We start from the raw sequence: 11,503 nt of genomic DNA, 5'->3' as shown, positions 1-11,503 counted from the left end.
TTTGACTAAAAAAATTAAAATCCAGGGTCGTTTTTGTTTTTTAAGGAGATATCGAGCTTCAAAGTCAAAAAATGTAAAATTTTTTTTTAGGACTCGGGTCAATTTTTAATTTTCTTAAGAGGGAAAAAATTATTTTTTGAGGGGGTGTTATACATTTTTGAAATGAGAATTAAATACACTTTTGACTAAAAAAATAAAAATCCAGGGTCGTTTTTGTTTTTTAGGAGATATTTGGCTTCAAAGTCAAAAATTAAAAATTTTCATTTTTGGACTTGGTTGACTTTTTAATTTTTTCAGGTTAGAAAAAAATACTTTTTTAGGTAGTGTTATACATTTTTGAAATTGGAGTTAAATACACTTTTGACTAAAAAAATAAAAATCTAGGGTCGTTTTTGTTTTTTTAGGAGATATTGAGCCTCAAAGTCAAAAATTGTAATTTTTTTTTGGGACTCGGGTCACTTTTTAATTTTTTTAAGAGGGAAAAAATTATTTTTTGGGGTGGTGTTGTACATTTTTGAAATGAGAATTAAATACACTTTTGACTAAAAAAATAAAAATCCAGGGTCGTTTTTGTTTTTTAGGAGATATCGAGCTTCAAAGTCAAAAATTGTAAAAATTTTTTTTAGGATTAAATCTACTTTTTAATTTTTTTAAGAGAGAAAAAATTATTTTTTGGGGTGGTGTTATACATTTTTGAAATTGGTATTAAATACACTTTTGACTAAAAAAATAAAAATCCAGGGTCGTTTTTATTTTTAAGGAGTTATTCAGCTTCAAAGTCAAAAATTGTAAATTTTCTCGTTTGGACTCGGTTGACTTTTTAATTTTTTTAAGAGGGAAAAAATTATTTTTTGGGGTGTTGTTATACATTTTTGAAATGAGAATTAAATACACTTTTGACTAAAAAAATAAAAATCCAGGGTCGTTTATGATTTTACCGATTTATAGAGCGTCAAAGTCAAAAATTTGTTTTTTATTTAAACAAAAAAAACCAGCAGCTTTATTAATAAAGTTTATTATCGTAATCCTTCCATACATGACAAAATAATTAAGGAACTTTTAGCACTTAAACCCTAATTCGCCGGAGAGGTGTAATCCAGAGAGTAACACTTACAGGAACACCCCACCATGGGACACTCCAGATGCTCCCTAAAAATCATCATATATTGAATAACAATCAGTTCAAGAAAACAATTGAAACACGCACTTGAACCAGTTGGTCATGTGCCTGGAATGTCCCCCGTGACGACAACTTTGACACCACGTGAACCAATTGTCAAACGATTGCGGTTTGATCCCCTCCACGTCTCCCACCACCGTTCCCATCGTCATTAAACAAATGATGCAGCGGGGCAACGGTTTCCTGCAGTGGGGGCAACCTGTCAGCTACAAAACAAAAAAAAACAAGTGACTATTAAAAAAAAAACAGACGTCGTCACTTGTTTACTTTATTGGTGGCTCCTGCTACGTTAAGGCGGGAAAACTGTTGGTTTTTCAACGTTCTCAGGTGGGCGGAGATGTTTTTGCCGCAGTAGGTGCACGACATGTAGATCTGGGGCGGGGGGCGCTCGTTTTTGTTTTTTACCAACATTAAGTCGAACTCGGCCCGTTCGAACCAGAACTTCCAGCGGTTCAGCACTTCTTGGTAGCTAAAAAAAGGGAGGGGGGGTTAAAAAAAAAACAAAGTGAGTCCATTTGTTTCGTTACTTTTCGATCCAGTTTTTCACAGTGGGCGAGTCAAGTTCGTGGGGGAACGCCCTGACGGCCACCAGGGTGGTCGACTGTATGTCCGCGGTGTCGTCCAAGTAGTTTTGCAACAACTTTAGGCCCTGGGGGCTGTTACCTGATATTTGAAATTGAAATTAAATTAAATAAACAATAATTATTCGCCCTGATTTACCGGTTAATAATAAACCGTCCAAGTTGCCCTGCTCGCACAACTCCCCGCTCAGTCGGTTCAAATAGTCTAGGAGCTTGTGGTCCGATAGGAACACTAGGGCGAACCCCACCCTGTCGTCCACCGCTATATCGGTCTCTCTCTAAAATTTAAATCGCGACGTAATTGGCAAGGGGGCCATCTTGGAAACAAACGAACACATTGGAAATTATAAATATTAGTTTGTGTCACTGTCAATGTCACCGTATGTATGATGGCGTCACGGTCCATGAACTACTTGTTTAAAAACAAAATAACAATTTGAAAATTGATTTTTTCTCTCAACTGTCAAAAATTAATAATTATACCCCAAATAATAAATTCCATTAAAATCGGCCAAATAGTTTTTTTCTCATCATTAGGACCCACTGTATCGTAACTTTTGTCCAGTAAAATGCCTTAGATCGGTCCACTGTGTCGCATGATTAAACCGATATTATGACGTCACGATGACAAGGCCGCCATTACCGCGTAGACGTCAAAATCGACCATTTTCAGATGACGTTTTATGGCATAAAAAAGGGGTTTTACTTTATAATAATTATATAGAAAAATAGTAGAAGGCCTTAGTAATAGATTAAAATCAATTCCAACCCGATTCCAATAAGTTTTAGTATGTAAATTTCGATTTAAAAAATGGCCTTTTTGGGGCGAAAATCGTCGTTTTCGTTGCCATGGAGACGCGGCCATGGCCCGCTTGGGGAAAAGTCAGTGTGCGAGGGTGGTCTTTAGTCATTGATTGGGGTACTTTTTTGGGAAAAAGTGTACCTTTAAGGTACTTGTAAAAAATATGAAATAATGAGGTTTTAGTATGTTGTAGTAAAATGAATGACGCATTTGCTCAATCGGTTTTAGTTGGTCTGTGGGACACAGGGTGCGCACAATTAATTTCCAAAACTTGAACCACTGGCCGGGTGTGGTCAAAAACCGAAAAATTGCCAATAACTTCTTTATTATTGTTTTTTCGATGAAATGTGTTAAATACTTTTTTGTTTGCCTATGAAAGAAGCATCTTTTGCAAAAATCAAAAATTTAAAATTTCCCATAGGTATTGAAAAAATTGCGTTTTTTGAAATTCACTTTTTGCTGATTTTCTCCCACTGTATGAGAAATACATTCGAAATTCTTTTTTCCTGTGATAACTCTTGCTATTTCAAACAACTTTTGTCTCAGTCATATTTGCCTCAGACCCATAGGTTTTTAAAAAAAAAATTAAAAAGTGATTTTTTCAAAATTACCTCAATTAATTTTTCCTGGCTTTCCTATGGGAAATATAGACTTTTGTTATTAGACTTTTTTAATTGCCTTTTTATGCTTAATATAAAGCAAAAAAAAATTTTTTTAATTGGCCAAATTTTTAACCCACTGAGTGGGCGTGGTCAAAACCGAAAAAACGTCAATAACTTCCTTAATGTTGTTTTTTCGACAAAATGTGTAAAACACTTTTTTGTTTGTCTACAAAAGGAGCATCTTTTCCAAAAACAAAAGACTAAAAAGTTCCCATAGGTCCTGACAAAATTGCATTTTTTTAAAAAGGGTTTTTGGTGTTTTTCTTCTACTGTATGGGAAATAAAATTACCATTTTTCTTTTTAAGGGCAGTTTTTGATATTTCAAACAACTTTTGTCTTAGACGTATTTGTCTTAGACCCATAGGTTTTTTAGAAAAAATTAAAAAGTGAATTTTCAAGAATTTTTCCTGGTTTTCCTATGGGAAATAGAAACTTTTGTTATAAGACTTTTTTAATTGCCTTTTTATGCTTAATATATGGCAAAACTTTTTTTTTTTAATTGGTCAAGTTTTTAACCCACTGGGTGGGCGTGGTCAAAACCGAAAAAACGCCAATAACATCTTTATTGTTGTTTTTTTGACAAAATGTGTTAAATACTTTTTTGTTCATTTTTTAAAAGAGCATCTTCTGCAAAAATCAAAAATTTGAAATTTTTCATAGGTCTTGAAAAAATTGCATTTTATGAAATACACTTTTTGATGATTTTTTCCCACTGTATTAGAAATACATTCGAAATTCTTTTTTCTTATGATAACTCTTGTTATTTCAAACAACTTTTGTCTTAGTCATATTTGTCTCAGACCCATACAATTTTCAAAAAAAAATAAAAAGTGGATTTTCCAAAATTAACTCAATTAATTTTTTCTGGCTTTCCTATGGGAAATAGAGACTTTTGTTATAAGACTTTTTTCATTGCCTTTTTATGCTTAATATATGGAAAAGTTTTTTTTTTTAATTGGTCAAGTTTTTAACCCACTGGGTGGGCGTGGTCAAAACCGAAAAAACGTCAATAACTTCTTTATTGTTGTTTTTTTGACAAAATGTGTTAAATACTTTTTTGTTCATTTTTTAAAAGAGCATCTTCTGCAAAAATCAAAAATTTGAAATTTCCCATAGGTATTGAAAAAATTGCGTTTTTTGAAATACACTTTTTGGTGATTTTCTTCCACTGTATTAGAAATACAATCAAAATTCTTTTTTTTAATGATAATTCTTGTTATTTCTAACAACTTTTGTCTTAGTCATATTTGTCTCAGACTCATACATTTTTCAAAAAAAAATAAAAAGTGATTTTTTCAAAATTACCTGAAATAATTTTTCCTGGCTTTCTTATGGGAAATAGAAACTTTTGTTATAAGACTTTTTCATTGCCTTTTTACGCTTAATATATAGAAAAAAAAAAATTTTTAATTGGCCAAGTTTTTAACCCACTGGGTGGGCGTGGTCAAAACCGAAAAAACGGCAATAACTTCTTTAATGTTGTTTTTTCGACAAAATGTGTAAAACACTTTTTTGTTCATTTTTTAAAAGAGCATCTTTTGCAAAAATCAAAAATTTGAAATTTTTCATAGGTCATGAAAAAATTGCGTTTTTTGAAATACACTTTTTGGTAATTTTCTTCCACTGTGTTAGAAATACATTCGAAATTCTTTTTTCTTATGATAACTCTTGTTATTTCAAACAACTTTTGTCTTAGTCAAATTTGCCTCAGAGCCATAGATTTTTCAAAAAAAATTAAAAAGTGATTTTTTAAAAAATAACTAAATTAATTTTTTCTGGCTTTCCTATGGGAAATAGAGACTTTTTTATAAGACTTTTTTCATTGCCTTTTTACGCTTAATATATAGCAAAAATTTTTTTTTTTAATTGCCGAAATTTCTAATCCACTGGGTGGGCGTGGTCAAAACCGAAAAAATGCCAATAACTTCTTTAATGTTGTTTTTTCGACAAAATGTGTTAAACACTTTTTTGTTTGTCTATAAAAAGAGCATCTTTTGCAAAAATAAAAAAATTAAAATTTTCCATAAGTTTTGAGAAAATCGACTTTAATAGAAATACATAAATGAACATTACTCACCCTGTATAATTGATAGCGTTGAGGTTGATGCGTCGTTTTATTCGGAAAGAACGCGGCTTTATTTAGTTGAAATGAAATTTTCAAAAATTTTTCACTATAGAAATTTAAGAGAGATAAAACTGAAAAAAAGTGATTTTTTAAGGTTTTTTTGATTTTTTCCTAAAAAAAAACATTTTTTCAAAAAGTGACCTTAATAAAAATTGTAGTCCTCGATGAGGCGCATAAATCTTCTTAGGGTCATTTTTTCCGCAAAGGTACCGTTAAACCGCCAGAGGGGCTAGAATATCACTTTGAATATTAAAAAAAAAATACTTCCAGTAGGCTGATAATGGCCAAAACTTATACAGATCAGGTTCATCTAACCTCTAATCGACCCAATAAATTTCACGAAATTTAACGAACAGTGGCGACCTCTATCGCATCATGTGTACAAAAAAAAAAGTTTTGACTTCTAAGGCGTGCCTATGCCAGAAAAAAAAACAAATGAAAATTTGTTAGTAACCAACTTGTAGCGCCAAGTATACAGATCATAAAAAGCTAAATACCGTTGATCTATCATAAACAGAACCAAAGTTACAAGCATTTTTGTGCCTCAGGTCCTAAAACTCGTACTCACCAGAACGCACTCGTAATTATTGTTGCCGCTCATCAAAAAACTGAACATCGCCTTCAGATACGGATCCGCGATCTTCTTCACCGCACTCGCGCAGAACCGCTTCCAGTTACTCTCGTCCTCGTTCGAAAATCCGGCCAACGCGATCCCCACGTACCCCAGACCGGCCTCGAAGGGGGCCCTGTTCAAGATCTCGATCGCCAAGGGCACCTGAAGGTTAAACACGGCGAGGGCGGCCGCTCTGGAGTACGCCCCCTCCCTCTCCAAGTGCTCCGCGAAGGCGGCGACGCTTTGCAGGTGATTATTCAGGGGCCAACTGCACAACAAGAGGGCCATGCTACGGTCCGGACGCCTACGGAAACAAATAATGACGATGACGATTATTGACACTTTGTTTAGGGACCCACATGTAAAATTTGACGTTTCCCTTGCAGTTGGGGTGCCCCAGGTCGGTCCAGGAGACGGTCTTCACCTCCGAGGGGGAGGATTCCGTGGTCTCGCCCCCGGTCAGCACCGACAAGACCCCCGGGTGTTTGTGGGCGGTGCTCAAAGAGGGCGTGGCCACGCGGCCTTCTTCGACCAGTTTGGCGCTCAAGTGGAGCCAGTGCCACACGTTCGAGAGCACCTCGTCTTCTTTTACCATTTCCGCGTTCCTGTATAGCTCGTCCTTTTGTAAAAAAAAAAAAAAAACGGTGGTTCTAATTTAAATGTGCGTAACTCAAAAAGAGTTATATTGGAGAGGAATGTTGTAAAGGGCTTTTTTGTAAAGAATTTCATTGGCTTTCATGTAAAAGAAAAATCAGTAAAATCGGTGCAGGGGTTGTCGAGATATTTGGGATTTTGTAAAGAATTCAATTTTTTTCAATTCGTGCAAAAACTCTTCAATAACTCGAAAACTACTGTAGTTACGGGGAAACTTGTAAAGACTTTTTTTGTCAAGGCACTCATTGGCTTTCATATGAAACTAAAATCAGTAAAATCGGTGCAACGGTTTTTGAGATATTCGGACTTTTGTAAAGCCTTTGACAGTATTAACATTTTTTTCAAGTCACCGAAAAAGTCCTCAATAACTCCAAAACTACTGTAGTTACGAGGAAACTTGTAAAGACTTTTTTTGTCAAGGCACTCATTGGCTTTCATATCAAACTAGAATCGTGAAAATCGGTGCAACAGTTTTTGAGATATAAGAGTTTCTGTAAAGGCGTGCGCAGAATTCAATTTTTTTTCAATTCATGCGAAAACTCTCCAACAACTCGAAAACTACTGTAGTTACGGGGAAACTTGTAAAGACTTTTTTTGTCAAGGCACTCATTGGCTTTCATATAAAACTAGAATCGTGAAAATCGGTGCAACAGTTTTTGAGATATAAGGGTTTCTGTAAAAGCGTGCGCAGAATTCGATTTTTTTCAATTCATGCGAAAACTCTCCAATAACTCTAAAACTACTGTAGTTACGGGGAAACTTGTTAAGACTTTTTTTGTCGAGGCACTCATGGGCTTTCATATGAAACTAAAATCAGTAAAATCGGCGCACCGGTTTTTGAGATATTTGGATTTTTGTAAAGCCATTGACTGTATTATTTTTTTTTTCAATTTCCGGAAAAACTCCTTAATAACTCCAAAACTATTAGAGTTACCAAAAAACTTGTAAGGACCTTTTCAATAAAGAAACTCATCAGCTTTCATATAAAACCAAAATCAATAATATCGGTGCAGGACTTTTCGAGATATTTGGACTTTTGCCAACCCTTTGATTGCATCAAATTTTTTTTATGTCACGAAAAAACTCCTCAATAATTCCAAAACTACTGCATTTACAAGGAAAATTGTAGAGGCCTTTTTTATGAAGAAACTCATTGGCTTTCATATACAACAAAAATGAATAAAATCGGTCAAGGAGGTTTTGAGATATTTAGATTTTTGCAAAGCCTCTGACCATATCAAATTTTTTCCAATTCCCGTAAAAACTGCTCAATAACTCCAAAACTATTGCACGTACTAAAAAACTTGTAAATACCTTTTTTGTAGAGCAACTCATCAGCTTTCACACAAAACAACAATCAAGAAAATCGTTACACAACTTTGAAAAATATTTAACATTTCGTAAAACACTACTACAAAATCTACCTCCAAGCCATACTGTGCCTTGGCCCTCCTCTGAATCTTCACCGCAATGTCTTCGCCATCCTGCACTTTCCTCAAGTCTGCACATTTTAATATTTTTTTACCGTGGGACCAAAATAACTCGAAGTACGGGGTCAAATTAAGGGTGATCCGGTCATAGACCCTGTAGTCCTTAACCTCAACTGAAAAATAAAACAATTATTGACAAATCCCCAGGACGATTACCTGAAAACAGACTTTTTCCCGAAGAGTTTGACCCGCTAGAGGTCAAAATACGGTTCTCGTCACTCCGGTGCCAACTAAACGAGGTCAACGGATACAAGGATTTTAAATTGACCACTCGTTCCATCACCGTGGGTTCCACCTCCTCGTTTCCAATGCTCGGCTGTTGGATGTCATAAATACTAATAGTCCCGCTGTCTTTTTGCAATGTGGTCAACAAATTACACCTGAAACTCCCTCATATATGAACAATCGACAACACTGCACTCGAAACTCACTTGGTAGGACACCAAGCGACTTTCAACACTGGTTTTGGTTGCGGCAAGATCTGTATCGGTTTCTCGATATTCCTGGTGTCCCACACGTACACTTGATTCTCAAAATACGAGGCCAAATATTTGTCATCTTTGGGGTTGGTGCACACCCCCAGGGCCGCTTTTGTTACAGTCGAACTGACCACATTCAAGTCTTTACACAAGAAAGTCACTTAAACAAGGCGTTTTAATGTCGAACCACACTTACCTCGGATATCAAACAGTCTAATAAACTTCATATTCATCCCGGTGGCCAATATTTTACTGTTATTATGAAACCATGACAAGTTCTGGCAGTGTTCTGACATGCCGATCTCCCATACGGGTTTGGAGGATTCCGAGGCCCCACCGGTCCCCACTATAGGGTCCCTTTTGGCACACACTTGCGTAATGTCAAAGATCATTATGGAGTTATCGGGTTTATACTTCTCAAACCCGACAGCGACCAAATGGGAATCGACAGGGTTAAAGTGTATGGACGTACAGGGCCTCGGGCATTTAGCCGCTAAAAGTGGCAATTAATGAAGTTAAAAAGAAGCGGCACCGCACTTACTGAACTCCTTCTTGGGTAATCCGCTGCCCTCCCAAGCCAGTTTGGCCATGTAGGTTACGGTGACTTTTCCGCCGCTGCCTCCCAAGGCCACGATTTCATCCCCTTGCGAATGCGGGTATATATCCATACATTTTACTTGATGTTGGTTACTGGCCGAGCAGATTAGCTCGCCGACGTGGGTTTTTGATACATTATACACTAAAAAAAGGGGAGTATTTGATTGCTGATGTTGATGCTGATTATTGTACCTCCTATGGCGGGCCCTGCTTCTTTCTTAGGAGCCAATTGGTACGAAGTTATCGTATCGCCGCCCCATATAATAAAACGCTGCGGAATGGGGCTCCATAAGGCTTCCAAACGCGTAGTCATTTTTTTGTTATGATTTTTCCATTCAAGGTGTTTGTTTACTTTTTGAACTGTCAAGTATTTCGCTTTGACGTTTAAAATGTCATTTGTCATTGTCATGTTTCAATATAAGCAACGTTGCCAGCTCAACTGTTTTACTTAAATCAACTGTTTTATCTACCAAGTAATATAAATAAAAGCATTTGAATAAAATCGTGTATTCTTACAAATAAAAATCGTTACAATTTAAACCTTAATTTACAGCCTTAACCGATTTGCTCGGGGTACTCTTAGCCGATTTCATCCTCGCTCGTTCCTTGCGTTTCTCCTCAACAGCCCGCTGTGCCAGCACCTCATTGGTTAAACCCTGAAAACCCAAATTGCACTATAGCTTGTACATTTTTATACCCTACTACCATGATCTCCGTCAAGGTTTTTCCTCTGGCGTATCCGCAATCGCCCCTGCCGAAAATCCAACCGGGGGCCACGCCCTCCACGTCGTACAACATTATGGCGTTCCGACACGACGTGTACAAGATCCTCGATATTAAAATAATGATCACCTTAAAAACATAATAACCCCGTTAAAATTAAGTACAATTGCCGCGTGAAACATGTGTCACATGCAACAGCGTGATGGCCCCAATAACGGCCGCCAATGATTCGACGACGAACCCCAGCGGGGTCCTTAACTTGGTGACGCAGCCGTCGGTGTTAAGGGAGTCCTGGACCGTTTGCGGGGTCTCCGCCCACACTGAGGTGTACTCGTATTGTTGTACCGGATCGTGCAAGCACGGCAGCGGATAGTCTAGCTTGCAACACGACCACGGGAGTACCGGGAGCATAAGGCGACGTTTGTCGTAGCGCAGTCTGGAAATAAAAAAAATGGCAACGTTGCTTGTCAACTGTCATATGTTTGTCACGACTTACTCTTCAATTCGGCTTGAACTGACGTTGATGACTTTGTCGTTTAGCCACTCGACGTCGTACCAGTCTTTGTAAGTGTCGTAGCCGCAGCACTGCATTTCGTACTGGATTTTATCGATTAATTCCTTGGCCTCCGTGTCCGTTAAATAGTTTTTCATGCCCGCCTGTATAGAGTTCTTCATAGATTTGACGATGTGCCTGTTGGCCTTCTTGGACAAATGTGCGATTATTATTAAGGTTATGACCGTGTTGGTGCCTGCGCAGTACCACAGTAGCAAGATACTTCGGGTGCTTTTCCTGTGGAATTTAAAGGGGTTTAAAGGGTTTTTTTGGGGGATCGTGACTCACTTATTGGCCTGGTTAAGACACTTTTGGCATATTTTGATGCCCACCAGCCAGTTGATCAAGGCATTGGTGCTGAATATCCCGTAAACGACGAACACGAAGTTGATCTCGGCCTTTTCCGACATGATCTTCGGGGATATGGCGAGGCAAACGTACGCGGAACTGCTCAGGATTCCCGCGCTAAATAACATTTGCATCACGTTTAATGCTAAAAACGATTGTTATTAAAACGAGAGGGATTCGGTGAAGTTGTACTTGCCGTAAAAGATCTTGTATACGATATTCCGCTGCTTTTTCGAGAGCTTTATCAAGCCAACGGCCATATCATTGGAAATTGGAAAAAAAATTGTAAACTAAGCTCGTGTCATTTTTATTTTGACTGGGGCAGGTGGAAAGAAGGTAACATTTTAGGTGAGTTCGGATATTGACGCTCCTAGAGCGAGTAGTGACTTTATAGGGAATATGAAATTACGTTTGAGTCACAGCAGACACGCCCAAGTGAAAGTAATTATGTCAAAAAAAAAATCGGCACATTAGGCACTCCTACTTTAGAACTGTCAAACTGTCAGTTATTCGTGCCAGGTTGCCACATCGTCTTGTCATATAGAGAAAATCAAGAGGGGTCAAGAGAGTTCATCTTTCACATTGTAGCAATATGGAAAAAAAACGTTATTTTCATTAATATCTTACATGGGAAATTAATTCCTTCTTAAATCTTACTATAAAAGGAATCCATTTTTTCGATTAACGGCGAAATC

The 11,503-nt window shown here is 37.1% G+C and overlaps 2 protein-coding genes across 2 annotated transcripts; both read right to left on the bottom strand.

Moving 5' to 3' along the window:
- Positions 1-999: 999 nt before the first annotated feature.
- LOC126746057 (GATOR complex protein MIOS) lies at positions 1,000-9,544 on the bottom strand. Its single transcript, XM_050454154.1, has 13 exons — positions 9,377-9,544; positions 9,129-9,326; positions 8,784-9,080; positions 8,540-8,729; positions 8,277-8,488; positions 8,043-8,221; positions 6,324-6,583; positions 5,920-6,268; positions 1,901-2,039; positions 1,708-1,843; positions 1,448-1,649; positions 1,208-1,386; positions 1,000-1,149 (listed from the first exon to the last, which is right to left on the bottom strand). Exons 1-13 carry the CDS (start codon positions 9,495-9,497, stop codon positions 1,074-1,076), a joined length of 2,538 nt encoding a protein of 845 aa, XP_050310111.1. The 5' UTR covers positions 9,498-9,544; the 3' UTR covers positions 1,000-1,073.
- Positions 9,545-9,675: 131 nt separating this feature from the next.
- Positions 9,676-11,168, bottom strand: LOC126746059 (photoreceptor outer segment membrane glycoprotein 2). Its single transcript, XM_050454156.1, has 6 exons — positions 11,005-11,168; positions 10,749-10,953; positions 10,404-10,697; positions 10,097-10,343; positions 9,890-10,036; positions 9,676-9,840 (listed from the first exon to the last, which is right to left on the bottom strand). The coding sequence occupies exons 1-6, from the start codon at positions 11,066-11,068 to the stop codon at positions 9,727-9,729; spliced, it is 1,071 nt and encodes a 356-aa protein (XP_050310113.1). The 5' UTR covers positions 11,069-11,168; the 3' UTR covers positions 9,676-9,726.
- Between the last annotated feature and the right edge of the window lie 335 nt (positions 11,169-11,503).

This window comes from Anthonomus grandis, chromosome 17, assembly GCF_022605725.1.
Source record: "Anthonomus grandis grandis chromosome 17, icAntGran1.3, whole genome shotgun sequence".
Lineage (NCBI taxonomy): Eukaryota > Metazoa > Arthropoda > Insecta > Coleoptera > Curculionidae > Anthonomus > Anthonomus grandis.
Note: the sequence above shows the minus strand (reverse complement) of the source record. Positions and strands in the feature narration are given on the sequence as shown.

Coding starts and splice junctions, on each gene's coding strand:
- LOC126746059 (XM_050454156.1), bottom strand. CDS start 11,068: ATGGCCGTTGGCTTGATAAAGCTCTCGAAAAAGCAGCGGAATATCGTA. Junction 10,954..11,004: donor CGTATACAAGATCTTTTACG/GCAAGTACAACT, acceptor AATCGTTTTTAG/CATTAAACGTGATGCAAATG. Junction 9,841..9,889: donor AAACCTTGACGGAGATCATG/GTAGTAGGGTAT, acceptor TTGGGTTTTCAG/GGTTTAACCAATGAGGTGCT.
- LOC126746057 (XM_050454154.1), bottom strand. CDS start 9,497: ATGACTACGCGTTTGGAAGCCTTATGGAGCCCCATTCCGCAGCGTTTT. Junction 9,327..9,376: donor AGCAGGGCCCGCCATAGGAG/GTACAATAATCA, acceptor CCCTTTTTTTAG/TGTATAATGTATCAAAAACC. Junction 1,650..1,707: donor GTGAAAAACTGGATCGAAAA/GTAACGAAACAA, acceptor CCCTTTTTTTAG/CTACCAAGAAGTGCTGAACC.